Genomic DNA, 22811 nt, shown 5'->3' with positions numbered 1-22811 from the left:
GGTTCATTAGACCTGTAAAAGACCCTCATGGCCCGGATGTCGTTGCAAAAGCCCCGAATCGCGCCCATCGACTCGTTTGTAGATCTGCGAAGGCTGCCCGCTGCCGGCTGCCACACTTCCGGTGTCATCTTTACCCAACGATTGGTCAGACGTGAACTTTTACGTCGAGTTACGCGAGCGAACATGGCGGTAGAGCTGCAGTAGAGTTGTGTTGCCATGAGAAATGTGTCTGGTAATTCGGATATATTTACAATTCAAGCTTAATGTTTTGTCAGCGTTATCCGTTAAGGTTTTACCTAAAATGCCGTTAACTTAAACGGCGTGTGTGTATTTAACGTTATCGTTAACTGTTTAACGTTAGTCCACCTCAAAACGTGAACGCGGCTACTTTTGACTTAACCACGTTGTGCTGCTGTTGTAAGTTTAGACTCAATGACTGCAGTGTTGTATTAGTTAACGTTTTAACATTTCACCCTAATGCCGATATAACCACCCGCAGTCTATATCCCGTAGGCTGTAGGCTGTATTCGGTGGCGATAGGATGCTATGGAGACATTTACTTACCCCATGTGTAACGCTCGTGCCAGGCTGTGATTCACGTGCGCTGTTATCGCCTGTTCTTCCCCCTTCCCTCTGTGTAGAGATGGCAAAGGTTCAAACCCCACAAGGTAAAGTGGGTCAAGCCCCTGTAAAGAAGAAGATCAACAACGCAAAACCTTCAAAGAATGTCGCTAAATTCTACTGTGTTTTGTGTCGCAGGTCTTATTTGAAACATGTAAGTGGCTCTAACTGTACCGACACATTTAAATGACGTAGTAGTGCTGGCTAGTATGTTTTGTTTTTACCAACCTACAGCCGTTCCAAATGATCTATACGCTTGACAATATTGTGTCTTAACCACAGGAAGCACAAGACCATGTGCATGGCATGCTGCATCACAGAGAGCTTGAGACGGTGCTGGGCAAGTGAGTGATATTTGTCAGATATGAATATGTTATTGACACACCGTATGTACAACACAACACATGTCAAGGTTGCATTCTTCTGTAGTAATCTGTTCGTAAGGTATCAATACAAGGTGCCTTGTTGTACTGAAACTCAGGTGTTGTGTATCAAAATATTTAAATATTATCCAGTATTTTCCTGTCTTACTGGGATAACATAATCATAACATGCATCAACCCATCTTAAAGCAGAGATTCTGACATGTGCTCGTATCTGACTGAATGTCACGTTCTTCCATTCCCAGGGATTCATCTCACGTATGCCATGCGTGTAAGGCCTCCTCCATGGGTTTAAATGAGTACGCTCAGCACATCTCCACCGCTCAACACCAGGCCAAGTTGCGGAGCTTGATGATGATCAAAATAAAGCCCGTCTCTCTGCATAAGACTCTGAGCAAAGAGACCTTAGGCCAGATCATGGAGCGGAACAAGAGACTAAAAAAAGAGGAGTAATAATTTCACCTTTTCATGTGTGTGCATTATATTCTCTCCGTGATGGAATAGTTTTAATAACTGCTTCTTTTTTTTTCCGTTACAGGAAGAAAGCAGGTAGAAAGAAAAAAAAGAAAGAGAAGCAGGTAGCTGGTCAGAAGCGTGCGGAAATGCTACGTGGAGCCAAGGGGAAAAAACCGCCGGTGTCCAAAGTGGCGAAGCTGGAAAAAAACAAACAAGTGAACACAAAGGTAATGCAACAGGAGATCCAAGGAAGGAGCAATGCTGTTGTTCAAAACAAAGAGAACAAAGTGTCCAGTCTGCACAAGTCTCTTCACCAAAGAGACGCAGCTCCTCAGAATCAAAGCGGAAGCTTGGTTTGCTTGTCAGAAGAGCCTTCAGGTCAAACTTGGCAATACCCTTCTGTCCAAAACCAGTCCACTCAATCAGCTCAGCAGCATAAGTACAATGACAAGTTTTCTGTCAAAATTGAGAATTCCCAAACAGACAGACTCGGTAGAAGACCTTACAAAACCCAAGGAGGTGCCACTAACAAGCAAAAACAACAAGCATGGTCCACCGCCCCCCAGAATGACTATTACGACAAGCAGTATGATGGAGAATTCACCAGTGATCACCTCCCTGACAACGGAGCCATCATCTTCGGTCGTGACCAGAAGGAGAGTCTGGGATCGTCTCCGTCGGCACAAGAAGGTTCAGCCCAAACTGCTTCGGCAAATGGAACCGCCAGCGCGGCTCCGATACGGGACGTCGACGTCAGCGCGATGCTCCGGCAGATCAGAAGAGCGCTGGGTGTGAGGGAGCCGTGCAGAGCTGACCGCGAAGCCCGGAAGCAGAGCGGCGAGGCGGGCGTCCGGGTGACCGATCACAGCTCCGCGCAACAAGCTCGAGCTGAGAAAGAGGCTACGCCTCACGCCTCCTCTGCTGCTGCTGCATCTGAGCAGTCCTCACAGGACGACAGCCCCGCCCCTGCAGCTGGTGTTTCTCCGACCACATCTTCTGAGCCCAACCTGAACATCACCCGCAAGGTTCGAATTGCCCACAAATCGGTCAACGGTCAAGGGGGAAAAGAGGCTGGGCTTAAACCAACCATGAATACATTGCTCAGCTTACCAGGGGCCAAGAATACATTGAGCCGGAGGGAGATTCACAGCGAGACGAAAAGGAAGAAGCAGGAGAGAGGCAAAGGCATGCCCAGGTAAACCTCTTTTCTTTTTCCACTGTATCCGTTTTACCATTCCTTCGAAGTTACCTTTTTTAATTCTGTGTGGCAGCAGGTTTGGAATTGAGTTGGCGAACCCTCTGTCTGACCAAGAGAGCTCAACGCAAGCAAAGGACAATGACGCAGCTCTGTCAGAAGGCTTTCACTGGGAGTCGTTCCCAGACGGTCCTTCAGGTTCACGCTGTACCTCATTACCTCCTCCGCCAAACAAAGACTCCCAGTCGGACTCTCCGATTCAGGAGCGGCCGGCTGCAGCGCAGGAGGGCAGCAGCAGCAGCAGTCCGGCGGCTAAAGCCGTCTCCGTGAAGGTGGAGCCAAAGTTGGATGATGACATTTTGCGAGCCAACGGTGGTGCCAGCAAGAGGAAACACAACGTTGTGAGTGGTGTACGGTGTTTTTGAGTGTAGGGCACAGCTGAACCATCAAACTGACACGTTGTTATTATGGAATATAATTCTTGTGTTGCTCTTACAGTATGATGGCATTTCTGATATGCAGCCAAGTGGAAAAAAGAGGAAAGCAAAGTCAAACAAGGGTAATTTTCATTTCTCTATAATGTGTAATTCAAACATGCAGTGAAAGTGTAAATATATGCACATCACAAGGCCATTGGAAGACGGCGTAAATGAAAAAGGTAACGCCTGTGACTTGAATCTGGACCACATAAGACCACATAGTGAGGTCGTCTGATCCCAAAAAAAAGGTCATCCAAATCACTGGTTTCTGTTGTCCTCCTGCCTAACAGAACAGGGCCAGATGGACCAGCTGTTGGCTGTGTCTCTGAGGGAGGACGAGCTGAGTCACTCGTTGCAGGATTTGGACGAGTCTCTGGTCCAGGCCCGCAATACCCTGCAAGCTGCCTACACAGAAGTGCAACGACTGCTGCTGATGAGACAGCAGGTAGCACCACTAATGAACACGCATCAGAAAATATATATATATATATATTTCCTCAGGTTTCATTTCAAGGCGCTACATTAAATTGTTCCTTTTCGGTGTGGTAGTGTACTGCGGAGGTCAACAGTCTGAGAGCCCAGCGCATTGAAATCCTGCAAGGGATGCAAGGTACGTTAGATTTACCCGTTGCTTGGGATGACCTTCACATCAAACGAGTAGTTTACCTTTTTTCTTTCCGAATCTCTTTCAGGCGGATACACGGCAGCAGAGAAAGCCACCACCTCATCAGCAGGGGCTCCTGCTGCAGTGCATCCAAGACACTCCCCTCTTCCTTCCTTAGCCTTCCCCACCTCCTCCAGGCAGCAGCCATCTCCCCTCTATCCAGCATCTTCCATTAGCCCCCTTGCCCTGCCAACCATGCCAGTAAAGCAAGAAATCTTCCAACCAGCCACAGCTGGACAGTCTAGTCAGTTTACCAAAACGGTCTCTGATACGCTTCAGGTACCTGCGAACCAACCCGTGCCCCTGTTTCCCTCTGATTTGCTCCCTTCACTGCTGCTTCCGTCGCCAGGCTTAGCTCCTCCTACGACTGCCGTTACCTCTCTCAAACTCGAGCGCTCTGCGTCAGCCGGTACAAATAGTTTTCCCGAATCGCCCGCCTGTCAGCAGACGGCGACTTTAGCGGGAGGAGAAACGCAGTGGTCTGACAGTGATTCTGAGGAGGAGGTGGGAGGAATGCCGGCCTCCACTTTTGTCCCCCAAAGAGGTGAAACTGCATCTGCTGCAGCACCGGACGCCGCCGCCGACGGAGGGAACGAGAGCGACGCCTCCGTCGAAATGATGGAGCCCTGCTCCGTGGTCATTGATATCGACGAATCGGACTGTGAGGATGCACCAAATGTTCCGGTCCTCCAAGAGCCTCCTCAAAAGTCCGTCAGCGTGGAGTTCAATTCTTCGAGCTCGCAGACATTTCAGCAAAATGACATTGAGAGGTGAGGTTACGTTTGGCGTTGACCCTGAACATCACAGGCGTTTCTGTGCTTTAAAAGTGTGACATGTGACCGACGTTTCTCTCTCTCGCCCACTCAGAAAATGTCAGCCTCCACTCGTGCCAATAAAAGATACCGGCGTTTCTCTCGGTGAGTATCCTTTGTCCCACTTGCATTAAACGCCGCAGGACCCGTTTAGATGCAAAAGGTGGGATGTTTTCCCTGTAAATCGCGGCGCGTTTCGTTGTTTTGTCAGAGCGTGTCGACGTGATCGAGGACGAGGAGCCGTGCGTGGGAACTTTTTATCAGCACTCGGGCCCCGTCCACGGCCTCCAGGTCCACGGCGGCCGGTTGTACACGTGTTCAGGGGACAACACGGCACGGGCCTACAATCTGACGGTACGTTGATCACGGTCCACAATTTAAACGTTGTCCCCGCTGACAACTGACAATAAGAAAATATGATCAAACCAAAAGAGCGTCCCTCTATATCACGCAGAGTGTTGACTTTCTGCTTTTTTTTTTTAATACTGAAAAATGACTTACTTGTGAAATAATAAGACACATTGTTTGTGTGTATCCAGACCAGGGAGTGCCGAGCAGTGTTTGAGGGTCACACAAACAAAGTCAACTGTCTGCTGGTGTCATCTGTCCCAAACATGCTACCTCGCCTCTACACCGGATCCAGTGACCAGACCATCCGCTGTCACAGCATAAAGGTACAGAAAACCACTGGACAAGCCGTACTGTCATCTCTTATCAGACAGGGAATCATGTCCGTTATTGATGACCCAAGAGCGCAATATCTCAGGAACACCCAGAGTCGGTAATTCTACTTAGTCGTTTTAATTTCATTTAATTTGGTGATTTAGTTTTTTCTCCTCTCGCCTCCAGACCACAAAGTGTCTGGATCAGATCTCCCTGATGGACAGAGTGTTGTGTTTGCACATCGCCTGGAACATCCTGTATGCGGGACTGGCCAATGGAGCAGTGGCTAGTTGTGACTTAAAGGTGAGCGACGTTATTGTACAGGGGAAGTAGCTCATCATTTCGTTACCAGGAGAGGTTGGTATTTATTGTGCTTTGTGACATTAAGACAATCATCAACGCCGAGTATTTGCATGACCGGGCTAAAAGCACCTCCATCTCTGTAAATGTAGCCACTGATTTCAGCAGCGTTGTAGATTATATTTTCAGAGCATAGGAGTTATTTTTCTCTTTGTCTGCCAGAGTAATGTTCTGACAGCTGCTCAAAAAACATCAGTAGAGCCGTTAACTCTCCCCCCTCTCTCTCTCTCTCTCTCCTTTCTTTCACCTCATCCTGATCGCGCTCGTTAGACCCTGAAGCACTTGGATATGTTTGAGTGCCACGGCCCGCGGGGTGTGAGCTGTCTGGGCACATCGCAGGAGGGCGCCCGCCGGGTGCTGCTGGTCGGCTCCTACGACAGCAGCATCAGCGTTCGCGACGCCAAGAGTGGCCTGCTGCTGCGCTCGCTGCAGGGTCACACCAAAACCGTGCTCTGTATGAAGGTGAGGAGGTCGACCCAGTTCTGAAAAGCTGAACTGCTGAATTCAAAAACACGTTTTGTCCAGACGAGGAGACTAAGTAATTGGAAATTCAGATGCTGACACTTGCTTCGTAAACATCTAAAAACATTTCATTTACATCTTCTTAATTAAAGCTGTAAATACTTCATTCCTTAAAATGCTGCAATTAATTGCTGTATTTGTACAGACTTGTAGATGAAATGTAGACCATCAAAGATATTGCTAAAATATAATAATCGGCTATACTGAATCATTTTTCCTTTATTGTCTTCAGGTGGTGAATGACCTGGTTTTTAGCGGCTCCAGTGACACATTTGTTCATGCCCACAACATCCACGTAAGTGTTCGAGAGTACGAGTTTTAAATAGTTTGATTTGATGCCTTTTTAACATCCCAACTCTACTAATCTGATGGTTTCTGTAATTACTGAGGTCTGTCGGGGTCAAATGTCACACGTTCACTGTTCTCTCTGTCGTGCGTCTTGACTTGCAGACGGGTGAGTTGGTTCGTATCTACAAGGGTCACGATCACGCGGTCACATCCATCGTCATCTTGGGGAAAGTGATGGTGACAGCCTGTCTGGATAAGCTGGTCAGAGTTTATGAGCTACAGGTACAGACTTTCTGATGCATTGCTAACAATCGTGTGTGGTTCTAGAAGTGGACTACGGCCATTTGACGCCGATTTCTGAACACGTTGCTGGTGTATAGAACAAACAAACAAATGAACTTCTCTTAAAATCACAAGAAGCCAATATTTGCATGTGAATCTCATTCGTTCATCCATTGTAGAATACATGAAAGTAATTTAGATTTCTTTACTAATTACAGTTAGACTTCTCATAGTTTCCTTTTGCAGCATAGAAGCAAAAAAGGTCTTAACGGTTTTAAGATGCTAACGGAACAGAAGAATGGCAACAGTGACGGAGCTAACATGGTTTACTTCACAAATACATGAATGCTCTGAATCCCATATAGAGAGACATTTGACTTCTTGCAGATATCATGTGTAATGTACTACAACTCGCCGTCTGTCTTCTTGTGCACCAGGTGAATCGTCTCTTATTGTGTCTTTTCAGTCTCACGACCGCCTGCAGGTGTACGGGGGTCACAGTGACATGGTGATGTGCATGGCCGTGCATAAGAGTGTGGTACGTGGTCCAAGTCTGGTCCATGGTTTTCAATCTCAACTTACACGACAGAGGTTCATTTAAAAAAAAAAAAAAAAAAAGTATTTGTTTGTCCCAACCAGGTCTACACAGGCTGCTATGACGGCAGCGTTCAAGCTGTGAAGCTCAACTTGATGAAGAACTACCGCTGCTGGGTAACGACGCAACAAATTATCCCCCGTTCTTCTTCTTCTTGAAGATGTTAAATGATTGTAATGGTTTCTGATTGACTTGCATTGTTAACGTATGTGTGCTACCTGTGACCTCCGCCCTCTGTTCAGTGGCAGAATTGCGCTCTGATCTTCGGCAACGCGGAGCATCTTTTGCAGCACCTGGTCAGAGATCACTGCAACCTGAACCTGCAAGCGGTCAAATGTCGGTGGAGAGGCTGCAGCACTTTCTTTGGCACACAGCAGTCCGTTCAGCAGGTATTGAACCGACGCCGTCTGATTTTGTTTTCCAGCAAAGTGAAGATTTCCACTTTTCACCCCTGACTAATATGAATCTAACACATGTAGCTGTGAGCAGAAAACAGGATGAAAACAGTTCCTCAGTGCTCGTTTGTATTTGTCTTGCAGAATTTGCCTGAACACATGCAGAGCCACGTGGAGAACGACAGTAAAGTGCAGCCTTAATAACAGCTGCGGTGAAGTGATGCAGCAGATGAGGTGCATAACAACACCTCTGCTGATTATATTTTAGATTTTTATTTTCCAATAGGAGATGGTTTTCTCCCGTTTTCCTTGTTCCTCCACCTTTTGAGGTAGAGCATCCCTTGGTTCTGTGCATACTGTGTGATCTTTGTGACAGACTACATGCTATTGATCCCTGAAGCCGTTGCATGACCAGATTGAGACGTTCAGTCTCTAACACTCTATCAGTCCCGTTGTTAAAAGCTAATTTCTTCGTAAATTAATTGCAGTCGTCGGTGAGTCGTCTTAACTGAATGAGTTGAGTAATTCATTACTCCAGTTTTGGTTTGTTGCTCTACAAGTGTTTTTGTTTTCACTATGAATTTATGATGTGGTTTTGTACACTATCTATATATTTATGCATATTGTACAGTAAGCCTCTTCAGAGATGTCGTTAGTAGATGTGGAGCTAATTACTCGGAACATTGATACAACTATGCAGCACTGAAATAAACACTTCAGAATAGCTTTTGCGAAGCAGCCAATAGTGTGAACCTTCAGAATCGATCTTGTTTTCATTTGTTTTGGCGATTTGACTAACAGGTCTTGATGTTGTCTGAATATATTGAGGAACAGCAAAGCAGTGTCTGAATCCAAGTTATTTCACACTGGAGTTATCATGAAGGATTATTCCACCGATTTAGCTTTGAGCTCCTGTCACACTGTCGGTCTGATCAGCTTTTTTTAAAAAGGATCAATATCGACGCGTCAGAACACGATATGTTTTCTTTATGCCATACGTTCAACTTCCTCGTTAAAACCGGGCACCTACAATACCCACAATGCAACTCGACAGCCAACCGTTCCGTCACAGATTTGGGTGTGTTATGCTAGTTCTGGCTGATGTAGTCTTGAGCCACCAGTGTTGGAGCAGAGATGAGAAGCTAAAGTACTCTGGTAAACTCACTTCTTTCTTACACAACACCTCCAGATTTTTTATTTCCAAACTTGTAGTTTACAGCCCAAATGACACAAAACTTATGGCTTTATGCTTCTTTATTCACATATGCGGTACCTCAGACATCGGATCATTGTTGGTCAGCGCTCTGAGGATCGTCAGGAGGATTTTTTTTAATCCTTTCTAAAGTTTTTCAGAATTTTAGTTCTGAGATTTTCCTCCCTTCGGTGTGGAACGGACAAGCATTCCTGTACGATGGCTCAGTTGTGGAAATAAACCGGCTTAACTTGCTTTGTCCTGTATTATTTATAGAAGGTGCAGTTTGGGAAGTAACTCCGGGCTTTAAGATCCATTAGCTAATATTTAGCAACTGACCCTTTCTGTACAGAGATTAAAAGGATATCTCTACCTGCCTACTTTTAAATCAGAATTATTTCATTATTTGTTTTTATCCGAAAGTTTTATTTTCCCCCGATATCACAGTGTTAAGACGATGCATCCTTAATTACCCAATTACAAACTTTCAAATGAATTCCTTGAGTTGAGTTATGTCCCCACATCACCGAGACGAGTAGCAGAGATAGTTAAACAGACCAAACTGTCCACAGAGTAACTTCTAAGAATGCTGTTTTAAAGTCTTGCCTTCATTTTTGTATGTTCTAGTGTACAGTGTGTATTTGATTTATGTTTAATACCTACTGTATGTGTACAGCAATAAAAATACAAATTCAATTTACTGTATTCACCGCTGCTATATTCTAAAACAGTATACAGTACATTCATTTCAATGGTTCGTCAAACAAAATGCAAATTCCCTCAGTTCTCATATTCAAACATTTTGATGTAAGATTCTCTTCACAACATAGAATCAAAAGGTCAACGCTACTCGCCTGCTGGCTTCACTACCCATCGCTGATAACATGTTACATCAAACACTGATGTAACATGTTATCAGGCTACACTTCAGCATTCATCAAGTTCTGTCGCCTTCTATAGAGAACTGATCACGTTTCAGTCATTCGCTTAAAGGGAAAATGCAGCACCTTTTTCTGCGGATGTCCAGTCGATGTTCATGGTAAGTGTAGTTACCAGTTTTTAGCTGCAAAATCTGTTGTTCTTCCTGCATCCAGCGCCGTCATTTGACAGGGATGTAGGTGGATTCAAGTCAGAACTCCAGGCTGCTTGGATTTCTAATATCTGCCTCTTTAGCTGCCAGCATTAGGCTGCATGTCCTCTAGGTGCTGCTAAAAAAACCTCCTAAACCTGTTGGAAGTTCAATGGTGTAAATAAAGTTAAGAAAATTACCAGAATTACAGCAACACAGTTGTATGCCTCTGCCAACCAGCCATGTTCCGGTTCCATGTCTGTCTAAAATGTTATCACTTTGTCATTTTATTATTATTATTATTATTATTATTATTTAGCATAGACATTCTTGGACAAAGACATGTTTTGTGATAACGGTGGCCTTTGACCAATGGCTGCTGGTGCGGCTCCACAAGCAGGAGAACTCTGGTAGTTCTAATGTTTAATGACTACATCTACCATCAACATCCACACAAACAGGTGGCGAAGTTTACCATTTAAAATGAAGTCTAAACCATCGTAGTTTGAGTGTTGAGAGAAATGCTAATTTATATTGAAAAAAAAACTGGAGAAATCATCAAAGCTCTGCTTTTCGTTGCAAATCTCAAAAGCTGTGCAAGAATACATAAGGAGGCTGTCGAGGAGAGCCGGGTCGTGAATGTGACGCTCCACCTGTGTGACGCTACGTCAGTGGTCAAGACTTAGGAATACATCGTCAGCTGAAGCCACTACAGAGAGGGACAAAGAAACACAAATGAGCATGAAAAGTGAAAACTACAAGACACTTCACATTGTAATGCATGGCTGTAGTTTGTGGCATTGTATTGCACTGCACTATAGTGTGACTTTTTTTTTTTTTTTCAAGTTTGAAGACTGTGTAATATGGTTAAAAGCTCAGGAAACATTTAGTAAGTTGACCTTAAATTGGGAGCATTTAGTCAAACCACTACTTCTTAAAATAGCAAGAATGAACTTTAATGCCCTTCATCAGCATGTCTTAATATTAACACAAAGAAAATAAACACATAAATTACAAAATGCACATAATATCATTTATATCAAACAGGTGTTTACCTCCAGGACGTTGAGCTTTATTATTCCATCTCCATCTTTGTCAAAGGCATTAAAAGCTCCTGCAACAGACAAAACAAGTTAAATCTCGCCCTGCAAAGATCCATAAAAAGTGTTAAAAAAAAAATCATTCTGTCTTTGCATAAGCAGTGATTCTGGGATTAATAGGTGAGAGAATGAGCTCAGCTGGAGGGGGGGGGGGGGGTGGGTGTACTTACTGAACATGCCCTCTAGTCTCACAAAGCAGCAGATGTAACTGTCAAAGTCGATGTTGAGGCGCTCGTCTGCGTAGCGCATGGCTATGATGTCGTACAGCTGTTTGTTGAGGTGAAACCCTTCATGTGGAGAAGACGGACAAGGTTTGTGGTCGACAGTTTATTACAGGTTTCTAACGAGAACAATAGTTACAACAAAGCTGGGAATTTAACACTTATACGGTTTTATTCTAAATGTATATTGTAAACCGTAAGCTTTTCAAAATAAAGTTTGATTTAGATAATCAGCCGTGGAAAGGCATTGCATCTAAAAGTGTAAATATACAGTATGCAGTGAGAAACATCCTGTGTTTCATGCCGCCCACCTGCGTCATTAACAGCGTTCCTCATCTCAAAACTACTGATGGAGCCGGATTTGTCTTTATCGTATCCTTTGAAGATCAGCTGGAAAGGCACGAGGAGATGGACAGTCAGATGTTTGTTGAACATTGAGCAGAGGCTCTAGGGTTGTTACAACCGACCTACCTGCCACTCCTTGATCTTTTTCCACAGGTGTTTGAACTCCTGCAGGTTTAGCTTTCCCGTCCCATCGGTCTGAGAGAGGGTCACTTACGGAAAAACCAACATCTCTGAGTAGCTAGAGGGATTCAAACCAATAACCTGCCGATGTCAGGCCTAGGCAACATGAGGCTTCTCTGTTGTCATCTCCATAGAAACTGAAAGGATACGTCCATCAACGCGATCATACTCCGACATGTCTCCAGGCTGAAGCCCTCTGTCTTTACTTTGTTATCTGGAGAAAAAAAGAGGACAACTCGATCACATGACACCGACTACATAACGACGACCTCGACCTTTCCGGAGTACTCACGTTTGGAGAGTACGTTCCTCATGATCGTCTTAAGTTCGTTGGCACAGATTTGCATGTCCTGATGGAGGGAGGATCAATTAGTTGCATAGCCTTATAACGTCCTCAGACGTCCACACCTGTCCTACATCATCCTCATCCTCTCTCCTCTCAGTGTACTCACCTCACCAGCGATCTGTTGGTAAATGGCTCTGAACTGTTTTTCCTCTTCGGTCTCCTCCTCCGGTTGGAGTAGTTTTCGCTGAGGGACACGTGAGAGAGAAGTAAATGATAAAGGGAGTTATTGGGACCAAAAATAAAAAAAAGTGTGTGACGGCTTTATTTGTTTTAAAACTTAAAGTGTTTGTCTTTTTAGGAGGACTATCATGTGTTTGGACCATTGGCTAGTTAGCTTTACTACTTTATCTGGTGTTTTCTTTTTTTCTCAATTATGATTACATGTAGCTTAACGTGATGAAACAAACTTAGTTTCTAACATTTTGAAGCATCAAAAATGGATTTAGTTTTAAGTTGCTAAATCAGCTTTTTTTTTTTTTTTTTAAGGCTAGCTGCTCGGTCTCTGCGGCTTGGTTTAATTGCACCGCAGTATAAATAACGCTACACTCAGGGATTGATGCATGTCCTCATAGTACCAGATGAGAGCAGCACATTAGAGAAAGACATAAACAACTTAGCCTGTATACACTGAGGCCTTACAGGAGAACAGGTGCAGTTCAGCCACTTGGGATCAGTTGGCCTCAAATTCAGTTGTTTTATTCCCAGTGATGTCATTTGACCCGGCCGAGATTGCATTTCACAGCCGTCAAGTCTGAGCTATGTGCTGCGTGGCTGCAGTGTCAAAGTTTTGGCTCCCACAACAAGGAAATCACCTTTGGCTTCTTCTTCTTCTCCCCCTGAATGCCGTCATGCTCGATTTCTTTGTTGGCTCGTGCTCTATCGGACACAAATACAATCGGCTGGCGTGTCGATAACGGCAACAGACACACAAAAACGGAAACGAGAGAGTTAATTTACAGTTATTGTAACGGTTCTAATCTATGTGTGTAATGATGACGCAAACTGTAACTACCAACGTTGATAACAGCTGACATATAATGGAGAGGAGCAGTGGGGAAAACAGAGTTCAAAGGTCATCTAACAGTGCTAATGCTCACATGCATGCATTACCTTCTCTTTCTTTTTCTGGTCTTGCTGATAGCCAATAAGACAAGGAAGGACAGAAGGATGAAATGAGATGGAAAAGGAGGAAAACACTTTTCAAGTCTGTTAGTAAAGTATGAATTGGGACAAAGACAAAGAGAACAATGTTGATGAAATGTGTGTGTGTGTGTGTGTGTGTGTGTGTGTGTGTGTGTGTGTGTGTGTGTGTGACACTATTGGGGTTTACAAATGATGAAATTCAAACTGATATTGCAGTGTGAACATATGCTGCAGTTAGCCTTTGCCCTGCACTCTTTTTGCCTTTTTGAGAGGAAGTGGGAAGCTTAATGCCAAGGATGCTTTGTTTTAGTATTCATGTCTCATTTAGGTTTGATTAAAAGTGAGATATACTTCCAGAGGAGCGTTAGGGAGTAAAAAGATGATCCTGGCCTCAAAAAAATATCCCTTTTCACTGACACTTCCAGCTATCTGTGCTCCATAAAAAAGATTAATAACACCCCTGGACAACAGGAAGAGAAGGGTGGAAAATACTGGATGAAAATGAAATATTCTAGTCCTAAGTATCCCATCCCAGTTAAATCTAAAATGTTATAAAAATGAGTCTAACAAAAACAGTGTTTCAACAGAAATCTGGCCTTTTGAATACATTTTAGACAATAGATGGTGTCTGATAGTCGAGCCTCTTTAAACACCAGACATACTAATATGAGGAGAGAGGGAGAAATCCCACCATCAACTGGCCACTGAAAGTGATTCAAACCATGTCAAAAATCATTTTGAAGACATTAAAGTTGAACGTATGTGTCTGCTTTAGTCATTTCACCACTAAAATATCAGTCAGAATTATCAAAAAAATGTTTTGATCCCACTATTTCCATTGCAAACCTGCGTTTTGTCAGACCCGATTGTGGTGTCCGCTTCCCTGTGAGGAGAAACAGACACATTAGAATTGCAATTTCGCTGTTAACAATCCCCAAAATAACATAAACTATGGCCCGACCGTCAGTGATCCTTACTCAGACGTGCTGTTCTTCTCGGAGAAGACCCTCAGAATGAACTCTCCGTCTTGGTGGGCTTCAAAGGTTGTGGGGATTATGACGTACTCTCCTGGAGGCAGATGCATGCGCTCCGTCACCTCCCGCAGGTTAATGTAGGTCTTGCATTTAGCTTTGGAGGCCGTGTAGAGGAAGAAGTCCTTCTGCAGGTGTTGATTCTGTCCACACATCTGTGGATGTAAACAATTCATTCGGTCAGAAAGGAAAAATTCCTAAAAAATTGGGACTCTCTTGCCAAGACTTAGACAAGAAGACTGAGAAGACCACTCTCATGTCCGTACGGTGAATATGAAGAGACTGTCGGCAGATGGTTAGCTTAGTTAGAAATAGAAAACAGAAGGAAACCGCTTGCTTGGCTCTTTGAAATTATAACAAAATGTCAACTAGTGTCTCTAAAGTTCACTTATTAGCATTTATTTCTTGTTTGTGTAAACTGTTCAAATACCATAGTTTAACCGCTCCCAGCCAAGTAATGATCTAGACAGAGCTATTTGTTTCCATGTCTGAACTATTACTACCACTACTACCACTACGTACAGCTAAATCAAAGCACACACAAACACAACTATCTGGAGATACGGGTCAACACTGTGAAAACGCTGACTTCATCAAACTAACGTCCTTCTCCAACATGGGCATACCTCCTTCGGCACCTGCAGACACAAAGAAGAAGTCAAAGAAAAAAGGTTAAACTCCAGTGGATGGACATCAGATTATCCAGGGATTCAGGATTTCACGGGATCAGCACCTCGTAGACTGAAAATCCGATGGTGAGGAATTTGGCCCCTTGGTGGCGCTGCATCCTTCGGCCTTTCTGCATCAGAGCCACGACGACGGTACAGGCCGCCGGCCCGTCCTCCAGGTCGTCATCCTCCTCGTACAGTTGCAGCCGATACTGAGGATTCGTCCAGAACGTCTCTGTAAAATACAAAAAAAAGTAAATCTGCAACAAGGGGGACGTCAGGAATTTGATCAACATCGCTCCTGTAAAAGCCAAGGCCTACGCGGGAAGTTCCTGCAGCCGCCAGCAGAGCTGCCTCTCACCCACCGACCCTCATTGACCGACACCGTCCAGCTGTGCCTTTCATCGCCCTGCAGGGTGTCAGGGGTCAAGTTACACATCTCCAGCTTGGTGAAGTTCCTCTTGAAATCGTCGAAAGACATCCTGAAGGGGAACGTGAGAGAAGAAGTTCTTGTACAGTTATATTTGAAGCTTTTCACTCTTCACCACTAGTGGGAGAAACAAAGTCAAGCGGCTGAGAGGGAGTTGGGCTCAGCTGTGAATTGAGCTGAATGCTAACATGCTAATGATCAGTACAATGAATACATTCATTTATTTGTGTGTACGGTTATGTTAACATACATTTTACTAAATTCTTTAAGAACTTGTACGATTTTTCTCCCCTGTTGCTGGGCGATCACACTGCATCAATAAACTAATATTTTCATTACAAGCAAAAAAAAACAAATCACCTCTTGTTAAGCACTACACTGTTGTGCCAGTGTACTATGAAGTACACAGCTGCAAAACTGATTAAAGTATAAAATCCATATCTTTTTTTAAGAAGAAGTCAAAATTGAAGATTATGCCTCAGTGTTCTACTCACCAGAACTCACTCGCCTCTACGGTCTGTTTTTTTAGGTTGTCCTTGTCTGCGGTGGAAATGGTCGACCATTCCTTTGAGCTTTAGAAAGACGAAACAATATGAAAACACGACACGAAGAAAAGAATCTGCCACACTTGAGTTATTTTGTAATAATTTACATTTTACGATAATACAAGAGGTTACATCATTTTTCCGGGTCTCAGATCTTACTTTGCGCTCCATGGTCCCTTCCACAGCACCCAACCCCAGGGATTGCGCAATCGAATCAGTCGGATTCTGGTGTCATTTGCGACGTCGTCACACTAGGAACAACAACGAGGAAGCCGTTAGCATCACTTTAGCAGGCCTTTCGCTGACAAAGAGTACCAATCTGGATTTATAGTACGTGGACATTTTACTGCACCTCCGCCAGGCCTATGATGGAGTAGGCATGACCCCTGACCAGCCCGTGATCAGTCTGAGTCTCCAGCTCAGTGGATGAAAAAATCTGACGGATACAACACAAGTCGGTAAATAACACAGGCTGCACTTTTGAGGCAATACATGTTGCTTAAACATTGTTTTGATGCAGTCATCTATTCTGGATTTGATGGTTAAAATCTAGTTTTCCTACAATCAAGTCAAAGATGTAAAAGCTTGGGTAATAACAGCAAACTTTCACACTTTAATTTCAGCTTCTAATATTGTGACAGAGTTGTAGAAACAGGCTGATATACCTGAAGAAAAGAAATGTATCTGCTGTTTAACATGCAGTTGTGTTGCTGTATGTCGCCTCTAATGTGCTCTTGCTTTGTGTCTCTACTTTCATCACCACTCACATCTATGGAGCAGCCCATCAGCGAGCCTCTCTCCAGTGCCTTCCTCATGATGGTGAAGAGCTCTTTGGGCGCCTCGGACAACTCAAAGAACTCGGTAACTCCTCCCGTGAAATCCTCCATGGCTTCCAAAGTGTTGCCCCCTTTAAGTGCCTCATAAGACCCGTGCAACCTGAGAGAGACAGGTCAATCACTCTGGTCAATGCGCTGATATGTCTTGGACTTTTCACAGCGTCTGCAGCCAATTTTAAAACATGAGGACGGAGGAATGGTGTGCCAGTTTGTGTTGCTGCGCTGCAAAAAAATAAGACATTTAGCTCAAAATTGGATCTTAAAAACGTGTTTTTGCTTGAAATAAATTGAATACATTGTATACCAGCGGTGTGTGAGAGGTCAGAGGGTTCAGGTGTCAGTCATCTTGTCTGACAGATGTTTTAAGTCATGTGGCATCACCTCGATGCCAGTGAAGTCATTTTCTATTTCTCAATACTTTCACTGAAATGCTTCATGTCCCCAGGCTTTAACTTTTTCAGCAACAACAACAACAAAAAAAAGAACTAAAGACTAAATGACAAACTTTTTTCAGCGGATGAACAGGAAATCTGAAGTGAATCAATCAGCATTACGGAGGTGACAATGTGGAGAGCTGCACGACTTTGCAGCGGGCGTTTATAGACCGCACTCACTTGGCATAAGCTTTTTCCAAGAGAGCGCTCCAGAACTCGTTATTTCTGAAAGATTTGGTGAACACTAGTTTGTTGTTGCAGGTGGGGATGCGGTCGTCCACGACCACATCGGTCCATTCGCCATAACGCCAGAACTGAGTGGAAGAAGACAGAACGGACTTAAAACAGGAAGTCAGGGATGATTATCATCGTGCGAAGAAAAGGCCATCTCTCAGATTGTTCGCTGATTCATCTATTAAACAAAATCTTAGTTTCAATCAACAACTTTTATTTATTTTATGAACTGTTATTAATATCAATATTTGTGAGTTTATGAAATTCTGATAATATATGGGCTGCTATTAAAGAAATAGTTTGACATTTTGGAAAGGCACTTTTTTTCTTGGGGATGCTTAGATAAGAATTTTGATACCACTCTCATGTCAGTACAAAGCTACCGCCAGCAGCCAGTTAGCTTAGCTTAGCATAAACACTGGAAACAGCTAGCCTGACACCAAGAAGCATGTTTAAAACCAATTCATCCAATATTTTTTAACATGTTTAATATGTCATCTAACAAATAAGTGTATTTCCCTAAATGTCAAACTATTTCTTTAATGTTAATCAACTGTATTATTAATGGCATTTGGTAATTGTCACTATCATTGTCACTACAACATGAGTTCACGCTTCTTGCACAATATCCCAGTAAAACCTGGAAATGGAAGATGCCGGCGTAGTTGTCAGTGAAGCTCTGGTCCGGGGGAATCACTCTGTACAGCAGCTTCTCGTTCACCGTTAGACAGGCGATGGCAGCCAGCAGCCAGCAGTCGCCTGTCAACAGCAGATTCATGAGCTACGAAAACACTTGATCCAAACATTCCACTTCCTAAAGCAGCTGTCACAGATGAAAGCCATATCGCTGCAGGTGTCAGAAGTCAACATAAATTGGAAGGTAAAATATGGCTGATTCGTATTTCAGTGGTCAGGCGTAAGCCTGGCTCTAGTTTCCCACGTGTCTTGGCTGCGCCTTGTATTTGCTGGCCATGTCCCCTGACAGGACGGTTTCTGCTTGCACAGAAGGCACAAGTTGTCTGAAGCTGAGACACATTTGACACCATTAACAACTTTTATGTCGAACATCTATCTGGCACCAAAAGCAGCTTCTTTCTACGATTTTCAATGCTCTTTCTGTTATATTCTTGTTTTCAAGTATTATGAACATGCAGGCTTTAGCAAGGAAACATGTGTTCTATGTGTTGATATATAGAGACGCCTGGAGAACCAGTGAAAGTAGAGAGGGAAAGACCAGTATTTTATGAATCCAAATACCAACTCCTTCTCCGTCAGTGAGTGCCCAGGCTGTGAGGAGAACTTAAGTGCTTTTGAAGCACTTGTTTGAAAGCAGAGACGGTTTAAATGTTACCCAATTCTCCTTGACAGATGTCTGTCCTGTTGGCTCCATCGATGATGAACTGGGGGTTTTCACAAATTTCCTGTCATAGAAAGAAAAAAAAGATTTCTGAGCATGTTGCAAAATATCAATGCCAGAGTTCAAATCTTTTTTCTTCTTCTTATTATTATGAAATACCATGGAAGATGAAATGATGCATGCATTAGCTGTAAAAGCCTAAATTTAGAATATATTGATCTAGTCTCTATAGGAAGTCCACTTTAGAATGTCCTGCAAGATGCCATGTCGTCTTTAGTGTCTATATTCAAAAGACAAATGATAACATGATAACAAAATAATCATGACTGTAAAACGGATTTATGCCTTTATGGTTTGGTACCAAACCTCAGTGATTGACCAATTTATCATCCATCTAAATCATATATTCAGACACTTATTAAAGGGATATTATGGTTTATTCTTCTCCAAAGTTGACTTTGGTGAGGTATTAATGCATAAGTTTACGCTAATATTGTGGAACGTTGTTTTTGGAGCACACATTGCTTTGATTTCATGTGACAATATGACATTGTCTTCTATAAAAGTGGTTTCCAATTTGTGGATTTGGACCCTCAAAGGGATTGTGATACAGAATATAAATCCGAGGGGGTCGTAAGATGATAAAATGAAAACAAAATGAAAACATGTTTCTGTTATACTTTTGATAGGTTCACCTCTTTAGGCCTCTAGAGAGTTTCTAAAGATACATTCTTCAAATGAAGCAACGAGAGAAGAAAGAAACACTAACTTACACAACATCTGAAGAGGTATTACAAAATGTTTGGGAACCATTGTTCTTTTAAACCTTTTGAAACTGCTTTGGACAAACTAAAAAAACATGATAATCAAACAAGAAACAACTATTTTTTTGTAATAATTTAAATATCCCAAATGACAGTTTTCGGGGGTTATAAAAGATAGATATATAACGATGAGAGGTTTTTATTCAGGGGATTCACAGTAATGAATCTGTTCCCCTCATCACATTATTTACCATAATTAGGTTTAAAAATGCAGCCTCATGTTCCGAATTTAGAGCAGGCTCCACTTGTGACCCCCTAGTTGAGATTCATGTATCACTAATCTCAGCTAGATGGCAAAAGCGACATTCATCATGAGTCATTCAGTAGCAACCAAGCTGCAGATTCATGTTACACTGGATTTTGTTACTTACCAAGCAGATATTTAAAAATAAAATAATCTCCATGTTCAGTTTGTTATTTGCTTTCACTGCAATTTTTTTTTTTAAATAATTAAGTATAAAAATAGAATCAATTAATGTTGTGGGAATGCATTGTCTTTTTTTTTAAATATGTGTTAAAATTTTGACTAAAGTTATGATACAATTCCACACCAATGACATACAACTCATGTCATGTTTATTCTGCTCATGTATGTAAAGGCAGTGGTTGAAAGTAACTAAATACATTTACTACACTTAAACAATGTTGATGTACTTCACCTTCTTTTAATGCTACTTAAAGAAACTCTCTTAATCATTTTGGGGAATATACGCTGATTCACTTTCTTGACGAGAGTTGAACCAGAGGATTGATGAGAGAAGCGGCATCAAACTTCTCCTCAAATTCTCAGAAAGCAAATAAGTGTTTTTCTCAATAACGAGAAACTATCCCTTTAATACTTCTACTCTAATAATTTAAATATGATACAAATATTTAACTACAGAGAGTATATGAAGTATATAGTTAAACCTCCAACTTGACTAAAAACAATAGTTACAGCAATGCTAAAATAATAATGATAATATAATATACATAGTATAGCCTAATATATAATAATAATAATAATGATAATAATAATAATATAACATGCTGAAAGGGGTCATTTGGAAAGTACATGTAGCTGATAACACTTCTGCACTTGTAGGACTTTAGATTTACAGGGTATTTTATATAGTTTTGCAACTTAAGTGTTGCGGCGTTGTCGGCCTTTGTATGAGTGTTTAGATCTGTCACTATGTACTGTGAGTCAGAGCTCACATGTATAATAGCTCTGAGAGTACGACTAGACATTAAGCTTAATCACAACCGTTTGGTGTCAAAGGCATTGAGTCGGAAGACTAAAAGAAGACTTCTGAAGCCAAAGCTTAGTTGCCACTATGTTTCCCAGGATTGACAGACGGCGACCTCCTGTGTGAGGTTCAGCTGTCTGTGATTGGAGAAAGTGATAACCCAGAGCTATGCATGCGCAGCATGCGGCCACTTGACACCCCAGCCATGTGTTGTGAGGAAGTGATGAGTTACGCGGGGATTTTAGAGAGGAGTTCATCTGAACACGTTAAAAGTCCCTTTTGCATTTCGAGTAACCAAAAGGAGATGATGATTACTAAAGGCTGGCACTCACCGAGGGACGTTTCCACTCGAACTTCATGGAAGGTGTGTGGCTGTAGAAGAGTGAGGACTCGTTCGCAGGGAACAGGGGGTCTTCAAACACCACCTTCTTCTTCACGTATTTGTCCCGCAGTTCCAAAAAAGTCTTGAGACGCTTGGCATCCTTGACAGCCTCGTTTCTGCTTAGAATCGCCGAGTAGATGGAGTTAGTACCAGCAGAAGGGTAATCGGCTTTTTCATCCGGCCCGAATGATGCTTCAGTTTCATAAAGCACTTTCACCTTTGTCTCTTCAACAATAGGCACTTTACATTTCTCGTCCCCCATCTTATAAGTGAATGCCTCAGCCTTTGGTGTTTCTATTTACAAGTCAATTTATAAAATGCAACAAAAAAACAACAACCATACACTCCTTATTTGCAGAAACAGCATGGACTTGCAAAATGGCCAAAGACGCTTCCTGAGTCCTTCCTGATACACTTTTAGTTCCTTTATTTGCTTGAAATCCTGTCCCCACTCGAGGACAGTCACCAGCATGAAGCCTCTCACACAGTCACTGTTGTGTCCCTGCTGCACCTAAATATAGGCCTCTTTAGAGGAGGGGAGGAGGCTCCTCAAAGAGAGACCCTGAGAAAAGGTTGGACCCTGACACAACATTTTAAGGTCACAGTGTACTGAGAGGGGGGGGGGGGGGGTGGCTGTACTGATAATTACTGGAGAGATGATTTTTGGAGAAATGTAATTATGAAAAATGGAGGTCAGAGTCAGGTCATGTACCCAGTGGCTTGTGCACTGTGGTACCTCCTTTTTAAATGTATGAACATTCCTGTACTTAAAATGCAATGACACCTATAGTTAGTTCTTACAGTTAGCAACACATCTGATATTTACTATCAGCTTAGTTCATTTTCTTATCATGCGCAACACAAGTATCACGTGATTAACCGAATTACAGTTACTCCAAACCTCTGTTCAGCATCTATAACATCAGCTGCATTGACACCTAGTGGTCAAACAGATGCCCGGGTTCTTACTTCCTTCAATGGTCTGTTGTGGCTCACTAAACCAACCCTTCGTCACAATTCAGCAGTCCGTTGGTCAGATTCTCTGTCAATCCGTGACCATATCAAATAGGAGGAGGGAGGCTGTTGAGCGCAGGGTTGCCAGGTTTGACAGAAACCTGCATTGTTGTTTCGGTATAAACCAGGGTGGAAGCGCCTCTCAACAAAATTGTGCATCGTTTTTTAAAAAAAAGGTAATGCTCACGGTGAATCAAAAATAATAAGACAATAAGTCAAATGTATGACTTCTTCTATCAAATCATGATGTTCGAAGTTGTACTTGGAGACAGAAGATAACAGAACAACCTTTGAGCCAACTTGGACAATAAGTCCTTAAAGTAGTGATTTTGTTAAATAAAATATATTTGTGTTAAAACCAGATCTTTACACTCAGGTTCCTCTCAAGACATGGCCACACGATTAAATAAGAATACAGTATATACCTTGTTGTACTGCCTTTGACTTACAGACACTTGACTTCATCCTGCTTAACTTCAGGCAGAAGTATTTCTGTAAATTGAGACATGTAAAGAA

General features: G+C 42.7%; 2 protein-coding genes across 6 annotated transcripts; one reads left to right on the top strand and one right to left on the bottom strand.

Moving 5' to 3' along the window:
• The first annotated feature begins 162 nt into the window (after nucleotides 1–162).
• znf106b (zinc finger protein 106b) lies at nucleotides 163–9612 on the top strand. 3 transcript variants are annotated; one of them, XM_068737299.1, is made up of 21 exons: nucleotides 163–232; nucleotides 642–775; nucleotides 904–965; nucleotides 1250–1453; nucleotides 1543–2655; nucleotides 2732–3056; nucleotides 3154–3214; nucleotides 3425–3579; nucleotides 3684–3744; nucleotides 3827–4568; nucleotides 4666–4715; nucleotides 4822–4964; nucleotides 5150–5284; nucleotides 5460–5576; nucleotides 5904–6095; nucleotides 6388–6450; nucleotides 6606–6725; nucleotides 7192–7263; nucleotides 7365–7436; nucleotides 7563–7709; nucleotides 7860–9612. In XM_068737299.1, the coding sequence occupies exons 1-21, from the start codon at nucleotides 217–219 to the stop codon at nucleotides 7914–7916; spliced, it is 4041 nt and encodes a 1346-aa protein (XP_068593400.1). In that variant the 5' UTR covers nucleotides 163–216; the 3' UTR covers nucleotides 7917–9612. The 3 variants fall into 3 exon arrangements, with proteins under 3 accessions (XP_068593400.1, XP_068593399.1, XP_068593398.1); XM_068737298.1 differs by lacking the exon at nucleotides 163–232 and having other exon boundaries at nucleotides 253–775; nucleotides 2735–3056; XM_068737297.1 differs by lacking the exon at nucleotides 163–232 and having other exon boundaries at nucleotides 253–775.
• capn3b (calpain 3b) lies at nucleotides 9611–21742 on the bottom strand. Of its 3 annotated transcripts, XM_068737304.1 has the most exons (23): nucleotides 21232–21742; nucleotides 18841–18910; nucleotides 18130–18248; nucleotides 17436–17569; nucleotides 16753–16921; nucleotides 16338–16421; nucleotides 16145–16236; nucleotides 15935–16012; nucleotides 15332–15492; nucleotides 15076–15245; nucleotides 14969–14980; nucleotides 14289–14497; nucleotides 14158–14194; nucleotides 13279–13302; nucleotides 12981–13067; nucleotides 12275–12352; nucleotides 12115–12172; nucleotides 11972–12036; nucleotides 11769–11837; nucleotides 11609–11687; nucleotides 11247–11363; nucleotides 11032–11090; nucleotides 9611–10685 (listed from the first exon to the last, which is right to left on the bottom strand). In XM_068737304.1, the coding sequence occupies exons 1-23, from the start codon at nucleotides 21541–21543 to the stop codon at nucleotides 10659–10661; spliced, it is 2310 nt and encodes a 769-aa protein (XP_068593405.1). In that variant the 5' UTR covers nucleotides 21544–21742; the 3' UTR covers nucleotides 9611–10658. The 3 variants fall into 3 exon arrangements, 2 of the variants coding, with proteins under 2 accessions (XP_068593405.1, XP_068593404.1); XR_011105405.1 differs by lacking the exons at nucleotides 14969–14980; nucleotides 15076–15245; nucleotides 15332–15492; ... (6 more) ...; nucleotides 18841–18910; nucleotides 21232–21742 and having other exon boundaries at nucleotides 9611–10134; nucleotides 10583–10685; nucleotides 14289–14530; XM_068737303.1 differs by lacking the exons at nucleotides 13279–13302; nucleotides 14969–14980; nucleotides 15076–15245; ... (7 more) ...; nucleotides 18841–18910; nucleotides 21232–21742 and having other exon boundaries at nucleotides 14289–14530.
• Between the last annotated feature and the right edge of the window lie 1069 nt (nucleotides 21743–22811).

Source organism: Cebidichthys violaceus, unplaced genomic scaffold (genome assembly GCF_023349555.1).
Source record: "Cebidichthys violaceus isolate CVI_PGR_0920_01 unplaced genomic scaffold, fCebVio1.0.p SCAF_78, whole genome shotgun sequence".
Classification (NCBI taxonomy): Eukaryota; Metazoa; Chordata; class Actinopteri; order Perciformes; family Stichaeidae; genus Cebidichthys; species Cebidichthys violaceus.
This window is presented reverse-complemented; position numbering and strand designations above follow the sequence as displayed.

Bases quoted from the DNA above. Each gene is read 5' to 3' on its own strand.
- capn3b (XM_068737304.1), bottom strand. From the start codon at position 21,543: ATGGGGGACGAGAAATGTAAAGTGCCTATTGTTGAAGAGACAAAGGTG. The intron at 15,493-15,934 runs GTGAGTAGAACA...GTTCCCCTTCAG, and splicing joins GTAGAGGCGAGTGAGTTCTG to GATGTCTTTCGACGATTTCA. The intron at 11,364-11,608 runs GTGGGCGGCATG...CTCCACATGAAG, and splicing joins GAACGCTGTTAATGACGCAG to GGTTTCACCTCAACAAACAG.
- znf106b (XM_068737297.1), top strand. From the start codon at position 542: ATGCTATGGAGACATTTACTTACCCCATGTGTAACGCTCGTGCCAGGC. The intron at 1,454-1,542 runs GTAATAATTTCA...TTTCCGTTACAG, and splicing joins AAGAGACTAAAAAAAGAGGA to GAAGAAAGCAGGTAGAAAGA. The intron at 7,437-7,562 runs GTAACGACGCAA...CCCTCTGTTCAG, and splicing joins TGAAGAACTACCGCTGCTGG to TGGCAGAATTGCGCTCTGAT.